The sequence below is a fragment of the Rhinolophus sinicus genome, chromosome 7, assembly GCF_057876585.1.
Source record: "Rhinolophus sinicus isolate RSI-liver-muscle chromosome 7, RSI-T2T, whole genome shotgun sequence".
Lineage (NCBI taxonomy): Eukaryota > Metazoa > Chordata > Mammalia > Chiroptera > Rhinolophidae > Rhinolophus > Rhinolophus sinicus.
In genome coordinates this window covers 56,059,148-56,084,079 of record NC_142507.1, presented here as the reverse complement: position 1 = coordinate 56,084,079, position 24,932 = coordinate 56,059,148, and the positions used below count along the sequence as shown (strand labels likewise).

Genomic DNA, 24,932 nt, shown 5'->3' with positions numbered 1-24,932 from the left:
CAGTGTAGAGAACATCAACTTCTATTGCAGGACTGTGTCTCCCTGCAAAACTCGTTTTCACCCTTCACCTCGTCCCCTTCGCAGCATCTCACTGTAAACCCATCCTCAGTCTTCACCCGCACTTGGCTTGGGTACCGCAGGTCTGAGCCTCTGCGCTCACAACCGCCCAGAACCGTGGCTAAAGCTACTCCCAGTGCATCAGTGCGCACAAGTCACTGCTCTGTTGACTTTCCTGCAGCGGGCCGAGACTTGCAGCGTTTCCTCATCCCCCCACGAGATCAAATAGCGTCAAACAAACTGGGAGGACTCAGACCTGACCTCTGGGTCACCCTGCTGGTCACCCGAGGGCTCTCAGAAATCCAAGCTCTGACCCCATGGGAGGGGGATAAAGAGGACAAGGTCTGGTCACTGCTATTGTCTTGCTCCCCCCCAGACTGACCAGCCGTGTTGTCTTCACAGTCCTTCCGTCTATTCATTCAATGCACATTTATTAACGACCCACGAGAGGCCCCACCCACAACGGTCTAGGTACAAGGAAATAGCCGGGAAGAAAACAGACCAAAATTCTGTCTCACAGGATTTATATTTTTTCTCGATTTTGCTGAAGCCACGAGGGAGACTGCGCCTTTCCTTACTCATCTGGGGGCGGCAGGAACAAAGGAGAACAGGGATAAACCTGGAAATAGGGCCGCAGCTTCCCTGACAAGGAGGTCCTTGGAAAGGTGAAGATATGGGAGGCCGTGGTCATGTTGTAAAAGGACACGGCTCCCGCCTCATAGTCCAGGAAAACCCCCACAAGCAGGGGCCGCTCCCGCAGGGGAAGGGCTGTGGGGGGCGACGTCAGCGCCTTGTAGCCAGCCTTCCTGCACAGCCTGATTCCCCAGAACCCGGATTTGGGGTTCAGCGATATGCGAATATCCCTCTTCACATTTTCCCTACAAACTCCTATTTCCCACTGAGTGCCTTCTCCCACATACACTTCAAAGTAATGTCGTCCTGAGGTGAAGCCCTCGCGGCCCAGGATACAGGGGTAGGCGGTAAATCTCCCACAAGATTTGCCCACATCATGCTGAGGGACTCCCGTAGTCACTTGTCTCTGATCCACAGACAGCATTAGTCCACGTTGCGCTGTCTCTGGATCCAGAGTCACGTTGACTGAAAGGAAAAGGAGACATGGTTTTGTCCTCAAGAGCAGAATGAATTTGAAATAAAACCAGCCTGTGCTCAGACCTGAGCTTTGTTCCTGACCAGCTGCGGTAGCTCAGGCAGATCACCCCATGAGCCTCACTTGTGACCTAGAAGTAGGAATGACTCACCTGTCCCACGGATTGGTGGGAGATGGATGAGCACATGACACTTGGTGCCTGGAGAACGCTCTCACATACCTTGATAGTCCCTTAACATCCGCGTCACATCAAAGTACAGCTCAGAAACATGGCAGACAGTCTGAATATCCAAAGACGGGGCCTCTGGCTTGTCCAGCGTCATAGCCCTGCTCCTGGAATGAACAGAGGCCAGGCCTTCTTCGTGGCGTGTCCCATCAGCTCTGCGTCCCCATGTCCTTTCCTACATTCCCACAACACTCACCGGCTCAAAGCATCCTTCACGTCCTACAGAGAAACAAGGATGAAAGGTGAGTGTGGGGACATCAGGATTCCAGCGGTTTGGCACAATGGGTCCACCCTCTAGGAACACTCCTTCCAAAGGAACGTACAGAGGGGCCCAGCCTTGGGTACCGTGGGGGGCCCACAAGGGACGGTGCCCACCCAGCCGGTGGGATGCTGATCCACCTGAGTCTGCGTCGTCCTGGCTGAGGCCGTGGGAGCTTGCGGGCTGCTTGGGGAGCAGGGCCACTGCTCCCCCCATGTTCCCTCTGGCAAGACTGGCTTTCATTGACCTAACGCTCTTCTGAGTGAACCCACAGTAGAGATTAATTATCATAAAGCCCCAAGGCCGGGCCACCATGGTGGTGGCAGCAGTTGGTGGTGGAGCTGCTACACACGTTCTCATTGGTGTGACCTGCAGGCCTATTAGGGGACCTGGAATAAACAGCAGGTGTGGGCCATCCTAACAGGCCCTAAGAGCCCGGACACTAGGGATGTTGTAAGCAAACCAGGGCAAAGGTTCCCATCCATTTGGGCTGCCCCACCTGCCCACCCAGTCACCTCGACGAGTATTTCAGGAGACTGACGCATGGGTTCTGGGCACATGGACGAGCCACTGGGAGCGGAAGTTACCCCAAGGTCTCTTCAGCCAAGCAACTCCGCATATGCTTCCAGAGGGGGCATGTTGTTCTGATTCACGTAGAGACGCCTACAGACTAGTGAGGGCACCTAGCAGACCTTGATCTGCACGATAGAAGTGCCACTTCAAAGTCCCCATCTATGTGCCACCGTGAGAAAGGCAGGTGGGCCCGCCCGTCTCTCACGCTGCCTCACCACTGTCCCCTCCACACTCAGGGACAGACCCCTCCTTCCCTTCCTCCCAGTGCCCAGCCTCACCTGCAGCAGCTTCTGGGCTGAGCCTTGGCACCTGTCCTCCAGATCCTGGATGTGGCTCTTGAGTTTACACGTCATGTGCACCAGGCAGGCCTCATTGTCCCTCAGCACCTTCAGAGTCTTCTCCTTTTCCTGCTCCAGTCTCCACAGGTAAGACTTCTCCTCCTCCTGTAGGAAGCTGTGCAGGTCCTGGAAGTCAGCCTGGATTTTCTGTCTCTGAAGCTCCACCTTCCTCTGGAGTCGGAAAAGGGTGTTTAGAAGGAGGAGCCAACCCGTGGGACCAGAGACAGATGAGTGATCAACAAGGTGTGTCACAGACACAGCGGAACACTCTTCAGCCGTAAAAAGGAGGGAATTCAGACACGTGCTACCTCATGGAGGGGCCCTGAAGACGGGATGCGAGTGCAATGACCAGACACAAGTGGACACATTTGTGTGATCACACTTATGCAAGGGGCCTAGAGTCGTCACATCATAGGGACGGACAGAAGAATGGAGGTAGCCAGGAGCTGGGAGGAGGGGGTGGGGAGTTAGAGTTCAATGGGGACAGAGTTTCAGTTTGGGATGAAGAAAAGTTCTGGAGATGATCGGTGCTGATGGTTTCATCACAATATAAACGTACTTAATGCCACTGCACTGAGCACTTAAAAGTGGTGAAAATGATCAGAGCAGATGTGGGGAGAGACCTGTGACCCAGGCACGATGGCTCCCCGGCCAGCAAGTAATGGGTCACGTAACTATTTCCATGAAGGAATGCATGTCTGACCATGGAAACAGTCAGAGACCCAGAGTCTGCCATGGTAAGGCTGGGGGCTCTGGCAGCAGACGTGATCGTCCTTATAAATGAACCTCATATCCTTTATCAGAAATGACCCTAAGTCAGTGACTGTCCACCTGCCCTTGGTTCCTGAGCCTGTGAGGCTGAGAGCAGCACCGTGCACGGTGGTGAATGTGCCCAGGTAGTGAGGTTGAGGCCTTCAAACTAGGAAGGTCCTCGGAGGTGCTGACATTGGAAACCTGTTCAGGACGGCTCTGGGTAAGCAGACGCACCCACCCTGCTTCTGACCGAGGGTCAGGGATCCTAGCCAATTACTACTGAAAGGCCGAAGGGTAGGAGACAAGTTCTCAAAGATGTAGACCATTAGAGCGTAAAAATGAATCGCGGCTTCTTCTTGGGGTTCCACCTGTTTTTGGTCTGGTTCAGTGGGAACAAAGCCCCTGTGCTTTGCCCGATCAGCCACTCTGCCTAAGCTCTAGGACGGAAAAGACTTGAGAACAATAAACCCCAATTCTTACGTTCCACTCGGTTATTTGCTCTGTCACGGATGCTTTCCAATCCATACACTCCTTTTCCAGTTCTCTCAAATTTGTCACAGATTCCTGGAGCTCTTTCTGTAGGAAAATTGCAGTGAACAAAGTCAATTCAGTTTGGCAACTCCTCACTGGGCACCCAGGGGGACCCTAGGCGTCTGAGACTTTTGGAATGACACCGTGTGTTTACCACATCCTTACAGTGTGCGGGGAGCCTGCTGACAGCTGCATGTGCAGTGACATATCTGACACCCTTGACACACTGAGCACTGGTAGGCCTCTGACGTCATTCAGTGCTGCAGACACTGAGGTGAGGAAGGGGCTACGTGACTTGCCCAAGGTGCTACACCTGGGAGGTGGTTAGACTATGAGCCCAAGGTCACCTGCTGAGGTCCAGCCCCCACGCCCATCCTGCCCGGGAGACGAGGCACAGAACACGATAATGACTGTCTAAGAGAAGATTTGAGAAGACTGTGCCGACCCGGACGTGGCCAGTGCTCTGGCACACAGTGGCCCCTGGGCGTGTTTGGTGAGTCAGGAAGGAAAGTCCAGGACACTGGCTGATGCTGTTAGAAGCAGTTCGTGGAGGAGGGGCACTGGTACCTTTTGAAGGATGGACCCGTGAAGCTAATTTAAAACGAGTTCGTGTCCATACCAAGCTTTCAGGTTATTTTTCAAAATAGTTTCTCACGTTCTCATGGAAAGCAGCTTGAAGCTGAACCAGATTGCTAGACAGGTCCAAACTGAAAGAAGGAAGTCCTGTCCTCTGTCACCCGACAGCACACTCACCATGTCCCCGTGCTGGCGAGAAAGGGCCCTGGTGCTTGTTGGCTAAGGGCTAGGTGTTCGCACTGGGTGCTGAGTGCTGTTCCAGGCTTTGCTTAGGTGACTGTACTTAAAGCTTGTGACCGCCTGCTGGGAATGTGTGTGGTGAGTGGGGGCTGCTGTTGTCCCCATTACAAAGGGGGACATGCAGATATTAAATAACTGCCAGAGTCACCCATCGAGTCAGTGGCAGAGCTAAGGTTTCAAACCCACAGTCCGAGTCTGAGGTGGCTCAGAACCGTCACCGTGTGGTGTCCCTTTTCCAGCAACCTGGTGGGAAATGTCCCCATTCCTGTAATGAGCTGCCCATGGAGTTTGAGGAAGGGCTGCCCAGGGACATGTCCTGATGGATGGCCCAGGACGTGATACAAGCCCACCTCGGCCTCCTGGGGGATGGAACAGGAACCCCCCCCCCCTCCAGGGACATTTTCCTCAAACCTGGGCATGGCAGAGAAGGGGTAGGGCAGCAGGACAGTGTCCTCTCCCCACGTCCCCACAGCCAGGGTCAGCTTCCTCCACAGCCATTTCCACGTCCTTCACCCCCTTCCTGAATCTTGCTGACAACCGTCCTCTCCTCCCTTCTTGTAGGAATGATCAGAGTTTTACTCCCTGACATTCCTTCTGTTTTGTCACTGTGAGAAAGCTCTTTTCACTGTCCACCTTCATTCTGCACAAGCAAGTGCCGAGGCCAGGACCACTCTGCACTCGGACTTGGACCTGAGCTGGTACCTGCCTCTCAGGTATGACAGTCAGCCAAGCTCCCACGGCTGTACTTTGCCCTGTGGTCCACTCGGCCTGGGACGCCCTCACTTCCCTCCACACTTCTGTATACGGTGAAGTTTTATGTGCCCTTCAGGAGTCATCATCACCCCCAAACAAGGGGCCTCCAGGAAGTCCTTCTGCTGGTCTGTCTTCCGTGGTTTGTCTGTGGGACACCTGAAAGGTGGTGTGTTTGTCCCCTGCGGTGCCTCGAATCTCACACGCAGTGTGAGGCAATGGAGTGTGCGGGTGTGGGTTTGGGGACATTGTTCTAGTGCTGGGAGTGCTGTCCTCTCTGCAAGAGTGGACAGGGACGAGTCTGACCGTCTCACACAAGGTCACACAAGGTCAGGATGGGCTGTGGGGATATGACCCCTGGAGAACCCATCCTGAGCCATTTTCTAGAAGAAGGAGATGGAGAAAGTCATCCTTCGGGATGCAACCTTGGTGTCCGGCTGGATGACCTCAGGTCTGGGGAGCAATGACAGTGGGGACCCGCCGAAGCCCCGTCCCAGACCCACACACCAACCTTGTAGGCCGGGCAAGCGTCCTCCACGAGCACGGTGTTGTGCCCCTTGTGGTGCGGTGACCGCTCACAGCGCCAGCAGATGAGCTGGCCCTCGTCCTCGCAGAACAGATGGAGCTGCTCCCCGTGCTTTTTGCACATTATCTCGAGGTTCAGCTCCTTCATGGCCTCAATGAGGCTCCCCAGCTGCTTGTTGGGCCGCAGGCTGGTCCTCTGGAATGGAGCCCGGCACTGGGGACAGAGGTACGTGCCTAGAGGTTGCTGCTGGTGGCCATGTTTGTCCAGGAAGTCCTCTATGCACCGCTTGCAGTAGCTGTGTCCACAGCTGACGCTCAGCGGCTCGGCCATCAGGTTCAGGCAGATGGGGCAGGTGGCTTCCTCCCTCATCCTCTCGGTTGCTGGGGCTGAGGCCATGGCTTCTCCTGAAAACCTCCAGGATCAGATCCAGAGACGGAGAGGGAGCAGCCAGAACCCCCACAGTAACGGAAGCACTCGTCACTTGGGCTGCGGTGCCACTGCCCCAGGTCCCAAGGTCTTCTCTCTGGACAGAAGAGATGGACTGGGACTCAGAAAGGGCAGGACCTGGGGCTGTACTGTGGCCACTCAACTCAGTAAAACTACATTGGATTCAAAGTTCAGATTCTCAGTTGCACTGGTCACGTCCCAATGGCTACGCGACAGTCCAGACGAGAGAGAGAGAGAGAGAGAGAGAGAGAGAGAGAGAGAGAGAGAGAGAGAGAGAGAGAGAGAGAGCGCTCACCGAGGACGTGTGAACACTTCCTGTCCTGCTCAACATCAAGAATAATTAGTTACATCCGGTGGTGACACTTAGGTGATCGGTGGTCATGGAGGATTCTATCTGACAATCATGTCATTTGCACCCCCACCCCCACCCCACAAAGTACACGGGCACCAGGTTAATAGTCTCGTGGGGACCCCAGCAGGGTGACAGCAGAGGTAGACAGGGCCAAAAGATGGATGCGTTCGTCGTCTCTGTGATCCTCCCTGACTGAGGGAAGAGAGCTGAGGATGAGGTGGTGACAGGGTCTCTGGCACCTGCCAAATGGGCGGCAGAGGGAGGACCATATCAAGGGGTGTGCCGGGACCCCAGCCCTGCCCCCTGCCCACACCAGGCCGGTCAGAGAGGCCTCCCTTTGAACTGACAGTGGTGGAATCAGAAACAAGGATTCAACACCAGATACTGGAGACCGTTTCCTCTAACAAGCAGGGCCCTTTGCTCGGGGCCAGAGAAGGTCGCCTGGAGGCTGCTCCATGGCTGTGATTCCCAGGGACAGAGGCTGCTCAGTGGCAGGAGGGTCCTGTGCCCCTCCCGAGGCCCCAGGGCGCCCTGCTCAACCTGCACCAACCACACATCCTGGATGCCCTGAGACTTGTCTGCATGGGGCCTGGGGAAAGTGAAAGCAGACTTTCCAGGCCATGTCCTGGCTCTACAGCTCCCACACACACCCTCCCTGCCACCCACCTCCACACCCAGCTGTGGTGTCCCCCCCACAAACTCTGGCCTGGACCCTTCCCAGTACCTGGACACCGCAGCTGGGGTCCCTGGGAGCTGCCAGTCCGGACCAAGCAGGTGAGGAAGTTAACTCAGACTGAAACAAACAGAAAGAAAATCTGGGGGCGGGGCCTGTGGGGTGGGGCGGGAACTAGTGAACTATCCCACTGTTTTGTACTCAGCTAGCCCTGAAACTGGGGGAGGGTGCGGGGGCAGACAGTTGGGAAAATATCCACTTTTACAGCAATGAGAAAGGGACGGATTGGTCACCCTGAGCTGCTTTGTGACCCAGCACAGATCGGGGGTCAGAAAGTCTGTGCAGCTCACAGAGTCGGACTGAAGACTTTTCTGCTTTTGTCACCAACCCCTCGTGATCCATCAGGCTTCCTATAAATATCTAGTTTGCTAGTTTTAGGTCACTTACTTTTTTATAACCGCTCTAGTAAGATAGGGGTGGTAGGACCTACTGAGGTGACAGGAATGGCTCCAGCCTGTGTCTGTCCTTCTGGTCCTCTCGCTGTGTCATGTCCCCCTCCACCCCCCTCCCCCGTGTCCCTCTGCAGGATTCAGATACTTACCAGGACACCCAGCAATGGTCAGCAAGCTGCCAGGAGCCATGATGACCCAGCTGTGATGTGGGGGCCCTGTGACCCCAGGGCCATCACTGTGCTCTGCGTCTGGTGCAGAAAAGGCTGTGGGCTTCGGGGCAGGAACTCCGACTCAGCTGCAGTCCCTCCTGTTCGCACGGGAGCCAAAGGACTGTCCCTGCCCCATTCAGAGCCATAACTGAATGTGGATAACAGGGCACACCTCAGAGGAAGAGCTTGCCACAGGGGTAGCCGCAGGTAGAAGACATGCTCACAATAAACCCACGCACAACAGATGTTTGCTCAGGAAACAATTTCTGCAATGTCCCGGGGGCCAGTCAGGGAGGCTCAGCTCCTGGCAGAAGTCAGGCGTGGACCCTGCCAGCTGCCGGGGACCAATGCTGGGCCCCACGCCTGGCCGGTCAGGTGCTGACCCTGACAATCCTGTGGGAAGCTGAGCCCTGGGCAGCACAGACAGGGCCTGGCGGGACTTTGGCCAGGCGTCCAGGCTGGAGGCAAAATTGTGAAAACAGACCCTCTCTTTCCACCGCACACAGGCGCCTCGTCAGCACTGCCCTCTCCTGGGAGCTCACAGAGCCTCAGCCCCGGTGCCAGCCAGTGCCTCCTGTGCCCTGGCACATCCTGTGGGCAGACCCCGCACAGGACAGGCCTGAGGCAGCCAGCATGCAGGCAGAGGACACAGCCACCAACTCCCTGAGATGGCGAGGGCTCCTTGTAGAGTCCCATGCCCTTCATTTCTGTGGCTGTGACACTGGACCCAGGCACAGCGCATCCCAAATCGTCCTGTCCAAGGATGAGGAAAAGGAAGCAAGTGAAAGCCAAGAGGAAAACAAACGACCACTAGCAACAAAGCACCACCATTACGACGGGCTGCGTGCCGTGACAGCTGCCCACGTTGCCCCTGTGTCCTGTGGCGTGAAGGAGGAACCGGCCCATGCCGACAGCTGCAGGTCACACTAGGTGACAGGGGCTGCAATGGGCTTCCAGAGGTATGTTCCTGAAAGGTGGGCCCAGGGAGAGACCAGTAGGAGCTGTCCAGCCCCACCCCCACCCTTTGACCCCTCACTAGGAAATGTATCCCCTCCAATCAGTGAGGCTGGGCTTGGCTCTGTGAGTCAGGGACGCAGGAAACTGGAGACCCACAGCCAATGGTTCCACGGAGGCTCCTTAAAAAAGATGTAAGTGTTTATAGGCGTATATTTATGATACAAAAACACTGGACGCAAATTGCCTGCTAACGATAGTAACACGTTAAATAAATTAGGAACCATGGCATGTTTTTTTTTTAATTCTAAAATTTCCATTTGGTTCTTCTTTGCACCTTGTATTTCTTTGCTAGGGTTTGCATCTTTTCAGTCATTTCAAGGCATTTGCAATTATTGGAGCATTGTTTTAAAATAGTTGCTTTAGTCTTGTCAGAAAAATCTAACATCTATGTCAACTAAGTCCGTTTTGGCATCTGTGATCCCCTTTTCCCCCGTGAGATGTCATCATTTTCCCGATTCTTATCCATCTATTTCTCCCACTAAACTGAAATATACCATCTTTGTTATTTATTAAATTCTTATACAGTAGGAACTGTTTCTATACTCTTATTCTTTTCCACTGATCTCACCATATAAATCATGCAACATTCTTAATTCTATTCCTTATTAATGTATATGCTTGTTTCTGTTGAGAACGGAACGGTCTTCTCATTTCCTTTTTTCAGGTCTTACTGCTCAGAAGATAAAAATGTATTGACATATAGTATCCAGAGAACTTACCAATTTCTACAATTATGTCTACTTTTTTTACTCGTTAGAGTCCCTTGAGTTTTTCCTAGTCATCAGCAAGTAATCTTATTTTTTTGTTTTCCTTAACGTGAATACCAAGCATTTTCTTTTGTTTTTGTAGTACATTTGCTAAGAATTCCCAATGTGAAGTTGAATAATAATGTCGGCCGGCATCCCTCTTTAGTTCTTGGTTTTAATTAATATGGTATTAAGTGTTTGTATTTCTGGATATTTGCTATTAATATGTGGTATCTACATCATATTTAAATAGTTACCTTTAATTCCTCTTTAAATTTTTTTTTTTTTTTGGTTACACTACAAACATTTATTTCTCACAGTTCTGGAGGCCAGAAGTCTGAAATCAGGGTGCCAGTACAGTCAGGTTCTTGGTGAGGGTCCCCGTCCTGGTTATGTCTGCACATGACCTTTCCTTGGTGTGTGCATGCAGAGAGAGAGAGAGAGAGAGAGAGAGAGAGAGAGAGCGCTCTATTTCACTTTGTTAAAACACGTGAATGGCTGCTAAATTTCTTCATGAATCGATATAATCATATGGTGCTTCTGGTTTTTTTGACAAGTTTTGGGGAAGAAAGAGTCGAATTGAGGTGGAGCTATAAATTTGGGAGTCAGTCGTGTATGGGTGGTATTTAAAGCCACGAGACTGGGTGAGGTCACAGAGAGGGGACTGAGGTAGAGAAGAGTAGAGCTATATTCCGTGTTTCTTGTGCTACATTCGGTACTAGTTCAGAAGCACGTGTCCAGAATTTAGCAGTGTCCTGACTGGAAAGAGCCGGGCAGAACCGGAGGCAGCAAGTGACCGTCATACTGGGAAAGACTATGTATCAGTAGAGCAGCAGTGAATGTGGAGAGAAAGCGATGGATTTAAGAGACCATTACCAGGCAGAAACAACTGCTTAGATGTGGGGATGAGCAGTAGCACAGTCAAGCCTATAGCAGAGTTTTTACCGGAAGCGAGCAGTTCCCTTCTCGAAGGGGATGGGGGGACACTGAAAGAGAAGCTGATTTGGAGAGCAGGGGAGGGTGACAGGTCATGTGTTCAAAGTGACTTCCTAGAGCTAGAAGAGTAGAGGGCCTGGGAGGTGTCAGCCCAGGTGCAGTCGGGAATCAGAAACCACACTGAAATTTGGCATAAAGAATTGGACATAAATGTTTGTTAATTGTCAAAACACAGAAGAGGCCAAGGGGAGACACAGGTATCACCGAGACAGTAACAGTCCAAAGCAGCCACTGACCTAGGGCCGGGGAATAAGGAAGACGCTCCGAGGGGACTTCCAGAACCAGGACCCAAAGCTGTGGGGAGCCGATGCTGGCCCACGGTGCTGGTGTCTGTGGAAGCGCCATCAGGCTGGCTTCAGGCACGTGGGAGCCGTGTAATAAGCCAAGTGCTGCTCAGTTAGATGAAACTATCGCTGCCAGGATGAAGCCTTGCTGTGGTGATATCAGCACACGTGTGCGTACACAGGTAGCACGTGGGGGGCCTTTCTCACCCTGCCAGCCCCCAGTGTCCCCCGCTGGCAGAGCCTGGGGTGTGGGGCTGCTGGCAAAGCAGAAACAGGGTTGCTGTCACAGCTCCAGTCCACCCCGCAGAGGACAGGAGAGGCTGGCTGGTCATCAGCAGTAGCGCAGGGTGGTGTCAGATGCCACTGCTGCTGGTCCCAGGCTGCGACACCACCCCCTGATCCCTGTACCCCTGTCAATACTTTGGAAGTAGTGCCTTCGGCATATTGTGTTCAGAAAACCTTTCGGTTTACCTTTTTCAGGTTGGGATTCTAATTCGGCATTCTTCCAATTCACAGGACTCAGACTACAAGGTGGAAGCTGGCAAATTCCACTCATTGCACCCATGGTCCCCGTGAAGGCCAGAGTGAGACAGCCGCTGAAAATGGGGGCTCGCAGGACAGGGAGGGGCACCAGGCATTGAGAGACTGTCTGAAACAGCTGCCATGTGGGGTGCACTTTCCACAGGGTGGAGACTATGCCTATTTGGATCCCTATATTTGGATTTGCGATATTTGGATGCCTATATCGCACAGTGGGTGCTTTATGAGTATTTGTCGATGAGTAAAGTGGACATGAAGCAAATCGGAGACTCAGTGACACTGGTGGGCAGTGCAGAAGACCCAGGTGAGGCCCCTGGCCACGGGTTTATACAGTGTAACCGAAAGTTAACATAAATATGCTTAGGCACTGCATCAGAGTCTGGAGATGCAGGGATGGGCTTTAACTAAGGGTTTCAATCGCTTTGGTCATCACGTACTGAGTCAAAGTTAAGAAAGAATGCGAGTCATGTCCTGGAGGCCTGCCTGTCCAGCAAGTTCCAGGAAAGATGTTCCTGGAGATAATAGGAAAATGTGGTTAGTCAAGCATAAAGCAATGATAGCTGAAACAATAACAACGGTCGTAGATGTTTAGTTTCTGTTCTTTGCTTTAAAAATAACCAGTATCTTTGTGTATGTGGTTCCAGTCCGGGCCTAGACATGTAATAAGATAGAATTGTCTTCCGTTTTCAGATTGAAGGAAGAATTGAGGAGTCAGTAGTCCCAAAGCTGGGAACCCTGGTGCTTCCCTAGACAGATTGCTCCTGGCTTTGGAGCTGGGGGTGGGGTGTGGGTCTCACTGGCATCTCAGGGTTCTTTCCTCACCTCCTGACTGTCCTAGGACCAGGAAAGCTGGCCAATTTACTCCTCAAGGAGCCATCTATTTTCCTTCTGAAACGTTCACACTTAAACACACGGTAAAGATGAAGTAAGAATATAGCTACACAGCATTGAGTGGCCCAGGTCTTCAGCCCATTGGGTGATTTACGAGTCTTGGAGCTGCTTTATAGGGTCAGCTCAGAGGCAGGAACTCAGTGCAGGAGGCTGGCAGCTCAGTGCAGCGTTTCCCTAAAGCACAATGAGCATGAGAGTCCCCCTGTTCAGCAATGATGACCAGACTGATTATACAATTGAACCCAATTAGCCACCAGGAGTCCTTAAAGGGCCCATTCATTCTCTGGGATGACAGAACTAAGCACTGTTCTAAGTATGGTGAACTTTGAGAAAGACTATATCTCCCAAGAAGGATTCGTCAAGGTTAATTGGGCTCATTCACAACCAGAGTCCAGCAGCCATTGCTGACACAGGCCTTTCAAGCATGCAGCATTTCAGGAGAAAGCCACAGACTGCAGTCAGCTTCCTGCCTGCTGAGCTCATGCTTATGAAGGAGTTCTTGGAATTGTAACTCAACCAATGGGCAGAGGCCTGCCCCCTGTAGCCTCATTTGCATCTTTACCAACTAATCTGAGTGGCTCGATATCGACCAATCAGAATGAATGACTCTGACCAATCATGACAGTGCTGTTTGGACCAATCAAACTGTGAAAATTTGGATTCCTCGTTTGGGTAAAACTGGACCAATCAGGGACCAGGGTGAGTACTTTATATAAGTGGACCTCGTGCTACCCTGGGGACTCCTGTTGACTTTGGATTAATGGCAGCAAACTTTTGTTGACAGTATAAAGACAAACATTGTAATCTCTGGAAAACTTAATTTCCTCATCAATACAATGGAGATGTTAATCCCTGATTTACCCATTATTCCAAGGCCAATCCTTTGTGACTGCGGCAGGTAGAGCTTTTTATCAGTTTCTCTGAATGGCTCTGTGGGTCACTGGTGGATGCTGGATGCGGGTATGCCCCAGGGCCTTTGGGATTACACTGCCCACGTCCTTCTGTCACCTCTGCATCACTGCTCTGCCCTTCTGTAGAGCCTTTCTTACCCATAGAAGGATCCAAGTGGTTCTTCCTGCTGTCGGCCTGCCCTGCTCGTCCTGACCGGCTTTGCTCACATATTGTAAAGGCCTTTTTCGTATCCATGACCAAGATTTTATGAGAATGTAGAATTGGTCCTAAACCACACTGAGTCCGAGGAGAATAAAAGCAGCGGATTGTCATTGGGATTTAAAAGTGGATCTTAGAGAGGACTTCTTGCCAAGTCCCTTGGGGTGATTGCTCTCCATGGTGACTCAGAGATGAAGCCCATTCCATGCTGAGGTTTGTAATAGTAAATAAGGGCTGGTTTTCACAAGGTTTGTTATACACATTCCTGGTGCTGTCTCTGGGTTGATAAGGGTCTAAGCTTCTCTCTGGCAATTAATTTCTGTCCTTCCTGGTACAGAGAGGAGGGGCACACTTTTACAAATTCATGTCCTGCTTTTAGGTAAAATAAGGGGAGGACAGAGAGGTTTTCTTGTATCTGTTTTTTCTCAACTGCCTTCGGCTCAGTACAGATCTTACGCCAAAGTGACATATGTGGGGTGGTATATTCTGCTACTCTTCACTTTCGAGTTGCACCCAGCTTCTATCAGTGTGGCTTGGAGAACTTGTGACACTGGGGACAGTGGGTGATACCCTGACCTCTTCCATGTCTTTCTCGAATGGAGGTGGATGCCCAACCAGGACTCCGACACCCCTAAACAATTTTCTTGCTTCATTTCCTCGGTTTCTAGAGAAAGTGAGAGAACTGCAACATCAATGAAAATCGTGTTTTATATCAATCATAACATCTAGCGATTTGGTGACATGTTTTAGTCATCGTTAATGTGCATGTTTCGGTGACTTCATCATGGTCCTGTCATTAGCCAACTCAGGTTTGTAATTTAAGTTTGACGTGGGATGTACTTTTCCAAGTAAACTCCTGTAGAGTTAAGCCCTATTGGTTCATATCTGCATCATAATCTAGACGGCCAGCAACCATGACAGCAGTAACTATTGACTCAGATTAGAAATATTTCAAGATAGCGGTGCTAGCACAGTGTGGAGAACATCAACTTCTATTGCAGGACTGTGTCTCCCTGCAAAACTCGTTTTCACCCTTCACCTCGTCCCCTTCGCAGCATCTCACTGTAAACCCATCCTCAGTCTTCACCCGCACTTGGCTTGGGTACCGCAGGTCTGAGCCTCTGCGCTCACAACCGCCCAGAACCGTGGCTAAAGCTACTCCCAGTGCATCAGTGCGCACAAGTCACTGCTCTGTTGATTTTCCTGCAGCGGGCCGAGACTTGCAGCGTTTCCTCATCCCCCCACGAGATCAAATAGCGTCAAACAAACTGGGAGGACTCAGACCTGACCTGTGGGTCACCCTGCTGGTCACCCGAGGGCTCTCAGAAATCCAAGCTCTGACCCCGTGGGAGGGGGATGGAGAGGACAAGGTCTGGTCACTGCTATTGTCTTGCTCCCCCCCAGACTGACCAGCCGTGTTGTCTTCACAGTCCTTCCGTCTATTCATTCAATGCACATTTATTAACGACCCACGAGAGGCCCCACCCACAACGGTCTAGGTACAAGGAAATAGCCGGGAAGAAAACAGACCAAAATTCTGCCTCACAGAATTTATATTTTTTCTCGATTTTGCTGAAGCCACGAGGGAGACTGCGCCTTTCCCTACTCATCTGGGGGCGGCAGGAACAAAGCAGAACAGGGATAAACCTGGAAATAGGGCCGCAGCTTCCCTGACAAGGAGGTCCTTGGAAAGGTGAAGATATGGGAGGCCGTGGTCATGTTGTAAAAGGACACGGCTCCCGCCTCATAGTCCAGGAAAACCCCCACAAGCAGGGGCCGCTCCCGCAGGGGAAGGGCTGTCGGGGGCGACGTCAGCGCCTTGTAGCCAGCCTCGGTGCTCAGCCTGAGGGCCCAGAACCCGGACTGGGGTTCTGCCTCGTGTCAGCTTCCCGCTGTACGTTTTCCATACAAACTCCTATTTCCCACTGAGTGCCTTCTCCCACATACACTTCAAAGTCATGTCATCCTGAGGTGAAGCCCTCGCGGCCCAGGATACAGGGGTAGGCGGTAAATCTCCCACAAGATTTGCCCACATCATGCTGGGGGACTCCCGTAGTCACGTGTCTCTTATCCACACACAGGATTAATCCAAAATGAGCTGTATCTGGATCCAGTTATTTTGACTGAAAGGAAAAGGAGAAGACATGGTTTTGTCCTCAAGAGCAGAATTAATTTGAAATAAAACCAGCCTGTGCTCAGACCTGAGCCTCGTTCCTGACCAGCTGTGGTAGCTCAGGCAGATCACCCCGTGAGCCTCACTTGTGACCTAGAAGTAGGAATGACCCACCTGTCCCACGGATTGGTGGGGGATGGATGAGCACATGACACTTGGTGCCTGGAGAACGCCCTCACATACCTTGATAGTCCCTTAACATCCGCATCACATCAACTTACAACTCATACACATGGCAGACAGTCTGAATCTCCAAAGACGGGGCCTCTGGCTTGTCCAGCGTCATAGCCCTGCTCCTGGAAAGAACAGAGGCCGGGCCTTCTTCGTGGCGTGTCCCATCAGCTCTGCGTCCCCATGCCCTTTCCTACATTCCCACAACACTCACCGGCTCAAAGTATCCTTCACGTCCTACAGAGAAACAAAGATGAAAGGTGAGTGTGGGGACATCAGGATTCCAGCGGTTTGGCACATGTGTCCACCCTCTAGGAACACTCCTTGCAAAGCAACGTACAGAGGGGCCCAGCCTTGGGTACCGTGGGGGGCCCACAAGGGACGGTGCCCACCCAGCCGGTGGGATGCTGATCCACCTGAGTCTGCGTCGTCCTGGCTGAGGCCATGGGAGCTTGCGGGCTGCTTGGGGAGCAGGGCCACTGCTCCCCCCATGTTCCTTCTGACAAGACTGGCTTTCATTGACCTAACGCTCTTCTGAGTGAACCCACAGTAGAGATTAATTATCATAAAGCCCCAAGGCCGGGCCACCATGGTGGTGGCAGCAGTTGGTGGTGGAGCTGCTACACACGTTCTCATTGGTGTGACCTGCAGGCCTATTAGGGGACCTGGAATAAACAGCAGGTGTGGGCCATCCTAACAGGCCCTAAGAGCCCGGACACTAGGGATGTTGTAAGCAAACCAGGGCAAAGGTTCCCATCCATTTGGGCTGCCCCACCTGCCCACCCACAGTCACCTCGACGAGTATTTCAGGAGACTGACGCATGGGTTCTGGGCACATGGACGAGCCACTGGGAGCGGAAGTTACCCCAAGGTCTCTTCAGCCAAGCAACTCCGCATATGCTTCCAGAGGGGGCATGTTGTTCTGATTCACGTAGAGACACCTACAGACTAGTGAGGGCACCTAGCAGACCTTGATCCGCAGGATAGAAGTGCCACTTCAAAGTTCCCACCTATGTGCCACCGTGAGAAAGGCAGGTGGGCTCAGCAGTCTCTCACGCTGCGTCACCACTGACCCCTCCACACCAGGGACAGACCCCTCCTTCCCTTCCTCCCAGTGCCCAGCCTCACCTGCAGCAGCTTCTGGGCTGAGCCTTGGCACCTGTCCTCCAGATCCTGGATGTGGCTCTTGAGTTTACACGTCATGTGCACCAGGCAGGCCTCATTGTCCCTCAGCACCTTCAGAGTCTTCTCCTTTTCCTGCTCCAGTCTCCACAGGTAAAAATACTCCTGCATCTGCAGGAGGCTGTTCAGTTTCTTGAAGTCATCCTTGATTTTCTGTCTCTGAAGCTCCACCTTCCTCTGGAGTCGGAAAAGGGTGTTTAGAAGGAGGAGCCAACCCGTGTGACCAGAGACAGATGAGTGATCAACAACGTGTGTCACAGACACAGCGGAACACTCTTCAGCCGTAAAAAGGAGGGAATTCAGACACGTGCTACCTCATGGAAGGGCCCTGAAGACGGGATGCGAGTGCAATGACCAGACACAAGTGGACACATTTGTGTGATCACACTTATGCGAGGGGCCTAGAGTCGTCACATCATAGGGACGGACAGAAGAATGGAGGTAGCCAGGAGCTGGGAGGGGGGGGGGGTTGTGGAGAGATAGAGTTCAGTGGGGACAGAGTTTCAGTTTGGGATGAAGAAAAGTTCTGGAGATGATCGGTGCTGATGGTTGCACCACAATATAAACGTACTTAATGCCACTGCACTGAGCACTTAAAAATGGTAGACACAGTAGATTTTGTATTATGCATATTTTAATGCACCTGCACATACAAAAGAATTTGCTCTACTGTTGTGAAATTATTTGCCTGTGAGCCTTTGAGCTGGAAGAGTGTCCCCAGCGCCTGCTGCAGACACACCTGGGAGGAACTTGGGTGCGGGGGACAGGCCATGGACCCCTATCGTCAATCAGCTGACTCATTTCCTTCTTTTCCCGCCAAGTCGCAGGTGCAAGGAGGGGCAGGAGCCCTGGATACTGTAACCACGGAAGTAGGACCGAGGTCAAACACTGTCACAAAGATGAAAGGAGTCTTGACAAGGGATGTGAGAAGGTTGATCTGAGTCTCAGGAAATTTCTTGGAGCAATAGCTTGTAATGAACATCACACCCAGACTGGATGTGAGGACAACCATGCCAGTACGTGGGTCTGGGATCTCAGCGGGGGCATGCGGGTGGCGGGCTCTTATGCCAGGTAACTGGGAATGTTCATTACCAGCCAGGGTCCACGTAGTCACCCTTCGGTGTAAAACCACCACAACCAAATGAGCTATGTTACAGGACTCAGCTTTCATTCACCAGATTGCAATTTCCACTAGTGCTTTTGTGGTTGGTGTGGTGTTTCAGTGATGTTGGGGTAGGAGGGTCATGGTTTCCATTAGTGTTTCCATTAGTTATCACTGAGACTCGTCCCCTGCCAGGATCCCAGAAATGAGGGGAGTAGCAGTGTCCTCTGAGAGGTCATGGCTGACGTCTATCAGGGCAGAGGTGGGGAGAGACCTGTGACCCAGGCACGATGGCTCACCGGCCAGCCAGTGATGGGTCATGAAACTATTTCCATGAAGGAATGCGTGTCTGACCATGAAAATAGTCAGAGACCCAGAGTCTGCCATGGTAAGGCTGGGGGCTCTGGCAGCAGACGTGATCGTCCTTATAAATGAAACACACGCCCTTTATCAGACATGACCGTAAGTCAGTGACTGTCCACCTGCCCTTGGTTCCTGAGCCTGTGAGGCTGAGAGCAGCACCGTGCGCGGTGGTAAATGTGCCCAGGGAGTGAGGTTGAGGCCTTCAAACTAGGAAGGTCCTCGGAGGTGCTGACATTGGAAACCTGTTCAGGACGGCTCTGGGTAAGCAGACGCACCCACCCTGCTTCTGACCGAGGGTCAGGGATCCTAGCCAATTACTACTGAAAGGCCGAAGGGTAGGAGACAAGTTCTCAAAGATGTAGACCATTAGAGCATAAAAATGAATCACGGCTTCTTCTTGGGGTTCCACCTGTTTTTGGTCTGGTTCAGTGGAAACAAAGCCCCTGTGCTTTGCCTGATCAGCCCCTCTGCCTAAGCGCTAGGACGGAAAAGACTTGAGAACAATAAACCCCAATTCTTACGTTCCATTCGGTTATTTGCTCTGTCACGGACGCTTTCCAATTCATACACTCCTTTTCCAGTTCTCTCAAATTTGTCACAGCTTCCTGGAGCTCTTTCTGTAGGAAAATGCGGTGAACGAAGTCAATTCAGTTTGGCAGCTCCTCACTGGGCACCCAGGGGGACCCTAGGCGTCCGAGACTTTTGGAATGACACCGTGTGTTTACCACGTCCTTACAGTGTGCGGGGAGCCTGCTGACGGCTGCATGTGCAGTGACATATCTGACACCCTTGACACACTGAGCACTGGTAGGCCTCTGACGTCATTCAGTGCTGCAGACACTGAGGTGAGGAAGGGGCTACGTGACTTGCCCAAGGTGCTACACCTGGGAGGTTGGACTATGAGCCCAAGGACACCTGCTGAGGTCCAGCCCCCACGCCCATCCTGCCACGGAGACGAGGCACAGAACACGATAATGACTGTCTAAGAGAAGATTTGAGAAGACTGTGCCGACCCGGACGTGGCCAGTGCTCTGGCACACAGTGGCCCCTGGGCGTGTTTGGTGAGTCAGGAAGGAAAGCCCAGGACACTGGCTGACGCTGTTAAAGCAGTTCATGGAGGAAGGGCGTTGTGGCACCCTTTGAAGGATGGACACGTGAAGCTAATTTAAAACGAGTTAGTGTCCATACCAAGCTTTCAGGTTATTTTTCAAAATAGTTTCTCACGTTCTCATGGAAAGCAGCTTGAAGCTGAACCAGATTGCTAGACAGGTCCAAACTGAAAGAAGGAGGTCCTGTCCTCTGTCACCCGACAGCACACTCACCATGTCCCCGTGCTGGCGAGAAAGGGCCCTGGTGCTTGTTGGCTAAGGGCTAGGTGTTCGCACTGGGTGCTGAGTGCTGTTCCAGGCTTTGCTTAGGTGACTGTACTTAAAGCTTGTGACCACCTGCTGGGAATGTGTGTGGTGAGTGGGGGCTGCTGTTGTCCCCATTACAAAGGGGGACATGCAGACATTAAATAACTGCCAGAGTCACCCATCGAGTCAGTGGCAGAGCTAAGGTTTCAAACCCACAGTCCGAGTCTGAGGTGGCTCAGAACCGTCACCGTGTGGTGTCCCTTTTCCAGCAACCTGGTGGGAAATGTCCCCATTCCTGTAATGAGCTGCCCATGGAGTTTGAGGAAGGGCTGCCCAGGGACATGTCCTGATGGATGGCCCAGGACGTGATACAAGCCCACCTCGGCCTCCTGGGGGATGGAACAGTAACCCCCCCCCCCTCCAGGGACATTTTACTCAAATCTGGGCATGGCAGAGAAGGGGTAGGGCAGCAGGACAGTGTCCTCTCCCCATGTCCCCACAGCCAGGGTCAGCTTCCTCCACAGCCATTTCCACGTCCTTCACCCCCTTCCTGAATCTTGCTGACAACCGTCCACTCCTCCCTTCTTATAGGAATGATCAGAGTTTTACTCCCTGACATTCCTTCTGTTTTGTCACTGTGGGAAAGCTCTTTTCACTGTCCACCTTAATTCTGCACAAGCAAGTGCCGAGGCCAGGACCACTCTGCACTCGGACTTGGACCTGAGCTGGTACCTGCCTCTCAGGTACGACAGTCAGCCAAGCTCCCACGGCTGTACTTTGCCCTGTGGTCCGCTCGGCCTGGGACGCCCTCACTTCCCTCCACACTTCTGTATACGGTGAAGTTTTATGTGCCCTTCAGGAGTCATCACCACCCCCAAACAAGGGGCCTCCAGGAAGTCCTTCTGCTGGTCTGTCTTCCGTGGTTTGTCTGTGGGACACCTGAAAGGTGGTGTTGTGTCCCCTGCGGTGCCTCGAATCTCACACGCAGTGTGAGGCAATGGAGTGTGCGGGTGTGGGTTTGGGGACATTGTTCTAGTGCTGGGAGTGCTGTCCTCTCTGCAAGAGTGGACAGGGACGAGTCTGACCGTCTCACACAAGGTCACACAAGGTCAGGATGGGCTGTGGGGATGTGACCCCTGGAGAACCCATCCTGAGCCATTTTCTAGAAGAAGAAGATGGGGAAAGTCGTCCTTCGGGATGCAACCTTGGTGTCCGGCTGGATGACCTCAGGTCTGGGGAGCAATGACAGTGGGGACCCATCGAAGCCCCGTCCCAGACCCACACACTAACCTTGTAGGCCGGGCAAGCGTCCTCCACGAGCACGGTGACGTGCCCCTTGTGCTGCGGTGACCGCTCACAGCGCCAGCAGATGAGCTGGCCCTCGTCCTCGCAGAACAGGTGGAGCTGCTCCCCGTGCTTTTTGCACATTATCTCGAGGTTCAGCTCCTTCATGGCCTCAATGAGGCTCCCCAGCTGCTTGTTGGGCCGCAGGCTGGTCCTCTGGAATGGAGCCCTGCACTGGGGACAGGGGTACGTGTCTAGAGGTTGCTGCTGGTGGCCATGGTTGTCCAGGATGTCCTCTATGCACTGCTTGCAGTAGCTGTGTCCACAGCTGACGCTCAGCGGCTCGGCCATCAGGTTCAGGCAGATGGGGCAGGTGGCTTCCTCCCTCATCCTCTTGGTGGCTGGGGCGGAGGCCATGGCTTCTCCTGAAAACCTCCAGGATCAGATCCAGAGACGGAGAGGGAGCAGCCAGAACCCCCACAGTAACGGAAGCACTCGTCACTTGGGCTGCGGTGCCACTGCCCCAGGTCCCAAGGTCTTCTCTCTGGACAGAAGAGATGGACTGGGACTCAGAAAGGGCAGGACCTGGGGCTGTGCTGTGGCCACTCAACTCAGTAAAACTACATTGGATTCAAAGTTCAGATTCTCAGTTGCACTGGTCACGTCCCAATGGCTACACGACAGTCCAGACGAGAGAGAGAGAGAGAGAGAGAGAGAGAGAGAGAGAGAGAGAGAGAGAGCTCACCGAGGACGTGTGAACACTTCCTGTCCTGCTCAACATCAAGAATAATTAGTTACATCCGGTGGTGACACTTAGGTGATCGGTGGTCATGGAGGATTCTATCTGACAATCATGTCATTTGCACCCCCACCCCCACCCCACAAAGTACACGGGCACCAGGTTAATAGTCTCATGGGGACCCCAGCAGGGTGACAGCAGAGGTAGACAGGGCCACCAGATGGATGCATTCGTCGTCTCTGTGATCCTCCCTGACTGAGGGAAGAGAGCTGAGGATGAGGCGGTGACAGGGTCTCTGGCACCTGCCAAATGGGCGGCAGAGGGAGGACCATATCAAGGGGTGTGCCGGGACCCCAGCCCTGCCCCCTGCCCACACCAGGCCGGTCAGAGAGGCCTCCCTTTGAACTGACAGTGGTGGAATCAGAAACAAGGATTCAACACCAGATACTGGAGACCGTTTCCTCTAACAAGCAGGGCCCTTTGCTCGGGGCCAGAGAAGGTCGCCTGGAGGCTGCTCCATGGCTGTGATTCCCAGGGACAGAGGCTGCTCAGTGGCAGGAGGGTCCTGTGCCCCTCCCGAGGCCCCAGGGCGCCCTGCTCAGCCTGCACCAACCACACATCCTGGATGCCCTGAGACTTGTCTGCATGGGGCCTGGGGAAAGTGAAAGCAGACAGGGTGACAGGGACTGATGACTGCCCAGGCCATGTCCTGGCTCTACAGCTCCCACACACACCCTCCCTGCCACCCACCTCCACACCCAGCTGTGGTGTCCCCCCAACAAACCCTGGCCTGGACCCTTCCCAGTACCTGGACACTGCAGCTGGGGTCCCTGGGAGCTGCCAGTCTGGACCAAGCAGGTGAGGAAGTTAACTCAGACGGAGCAAACAGAAAGGAAATCTGGGGGTGGGGCCTGTGGGATGGGGCTGGAACTAGTGAACTACCCCACTGTTTTGTACTCAGCTAGCCCTGAAACTGGGGGAGGGTGGGGGGGCAGACAGTTGGGAAAATATCCACTTTTACAGCAATGAGAAAGGATGGATTGGTCACCCTGAGCTGCTTTGTGACCCAGCACAGATCGGGGGGTCAGAAAGTCTGTGCAGCTCACAGAGTCGGACTGAAGACTTTTCTGCTTTTGTCGTCAACCCCTCGTGATCCATCAGACTTCCTATAAATATCTAGTTTGCTAGTTTCAGGTCGCTTACTTTTTTATAACCTCTCTGAAGGTGATAGTAAGACAGGGGTGGTAGGACCTACTGAGGTGACAGGAATGGCTCCAGCCTGTGTCTGTTTTCTGGTCCTCTCGCTGTGTCATGTCCCCCTCCACCCCCCTCCCCCGTGTCCCTCTGCAGGATTCAGATACTTACCAGGACACCCAGCAATGGTCAGCAAGCTGCCAGGAGCCATGATGACCCAGCTGTGATGTGGGGGCCCTGTGACCCCAGGGCCATCACTGTGCTCTGCGTCTGGTGCAGAAAAGGCTGTGGGCTTCGGGGCAGGAACTCCGACTCAGCTGCAGCCCCTCCTGTTCGCACGGGAGCCAAAGGACTGTCCCTGCCCCATTCAGAGCTGTGACTGAAAGGGGAAAACCAGGGCCCACCGCACAGGAAGAGCTTGCCATACACGTAGCTGCAGCTAAGACGCACTTACAATAAACCCACGCACAACAGGTGTTCGCTCAGGAAGCAATTTCTGCAGTGTCCCGGGGGCCAGTCAGGGAGGCTAAGCTCCTGGCAGAAGTCAGGCGTGGACCCTGCCGGCTGCCGGGGACCAATGCTGGGCCCCACGCCTGGCCGGTCAGGTGCTGACCCTGACAATCCTGTGGGAAGCTGAGCCCTGGGCAGCACAGACAGGGCCTGGCGGGACTTTGGCCAGGCGTCCAGGCTGGAGGCAAAATTGTGAAAACAGACCCTCTCTTTGCACCGCACACAGGCGCCTCGTCAGCACTGCCCTCTCCCGGGAGCTCACAGAGCCTCAGCCCCGGTGCCAGCCGGTGCCTCCTGTGCCCTGGCACGTCCTGTGGGCAGACCCCGCACAGGGCAGGCCTGAGGCAGCCAGCATGCAGGCAGAGGACACAGCCACCAACTCCCTGAGATGGCGAGGGCTCCTTGTAGAGTCCCATGCCCTTCATTTCTGTGGCTGTGACACTGGACCCAGGCACAGCGCATCCCAAATCGTCCTGTCCAAGGGTGAGGAAAAGGAAGCAAGTGAAAGCCAAGAGGAAAACAAACGACCACTAGCAACAAAGCACCACCATTACGATGGGCTGCGTGCCGTGCCAGCTGCCCACCTTGCCCCTGTGTCCTGTGGCGTGAAGGAGGAACCGGCCCATGCAGACAGCTGCAGGTCACACAAGGTGACAGGGGCTGCAATCGGCCTCCAGAGGTATGTTCTCCGAAGTTGAGTCCAGGGAGAGACCCATAGAAGCTGCCCACCCCCACCCCTACCCCCCATCCCAGTACGAAATGCATCCCCTGCAATCAGTGAGGCTGGGCTTGGCCCTGTGAGTCTGGGATGCAGGAAACTGGAGACCCTCAGCCAGTGGGTCACCACAGTCTCGTTAAAAAGATGTGTTTGTAGGTGTATATTTATGATAGAAAAACACTGGACGCAAATTGCCGACTAACGATAGTAACGTGTTAAATAAGTTAGGAATCACGGCATTGTTTTGTTTCTTTTTTTTTCAATTCTAAAATTTCCATTGTGTTGTTTACAGCTTCTATTTCTTTACTAGGATTTTTCTTTTTAGTCATTTCAAGAGCATTTGCAATTGTTGGAGCATTTTTTTTTAAATAGCTGCTTCAAGTCTTGTCAGAAAATTCTAACAAACTGTCACCTAAGTACATGTGGCATCTGTGATCCCCTTTTCCCACATGAGATGTCTCCATTTTCCTGATTCTTCATACGCTTC

General features: G+C 53.0%; 1 protein-coding gene and 1 pseudogene across 3 annotated transcripts; both read right to left on the bottom strand.

The window, feature by feature from the left end:
• Positions 1–564: 564 nt before the first annotated feature.
• Positions 565–8,524, bottom strand: LOC148757812 (E3 ubiquitin-protein ligase TRIM38-like). Of its 2 annotated transcripts, XM_088799708.1 has the most exons (8): positions 8,011–8,524; positions 7,461–7,529; positions 5,923–6,460; positions 3,795–3,890; positions 2,502–2,732; positions 1,588–1,610; positions 1,386–1,498; positions 565–1,155 (listed from the first exon to the last, which is right to left on the bottom strand). In XM_088799708.1, the coding sequence occupies exons 3-8, from the start codon at positions 6,331–6,333 to the stop codon at positions 632–634; spliced, it is 1,398 nt and encodes a 465-aa protein (XP_088655834.1). In that variant the 5' UTR covers positions 6,334–6,460; positions 7,461–7,529; positions 8,011–8,524; the 3' UTR covers positions 565–631. The 2 variants fall into 2 exon arrangements, with proteins under 2 accessions (XP_088655834.1, XP_088655835.1); XM_088799709.1 differs by lacking the exon at positions 7,461–7,529.
• Positions 8,525–15,092: 6,568 nt separating this feature from the next.
• On the bottom strand, positions 15,093–24,267 carry LOC141568461 (E3 ubiquitin-protein ligase TRIM38-like; annotated as a pseudogene). The gene is made up of 7 exons (XR_016021805.1): positions 23,389–24,267; positions 21,291–21,828; positions 19,167–19,262; positions 17,127–17,357; positions 16,213–16,235; positions 16,011–16,123; positions 15,093–15,777 (listed from the first exon to the last, which is right to left on the bottom strand). The product of XR_016021805.1 is annotated as an E3 ubiquitin-protein ligase TRIM38-like (transcript).
• Positions 24,268–24,932: the final 665 nt, after the last annotated feature.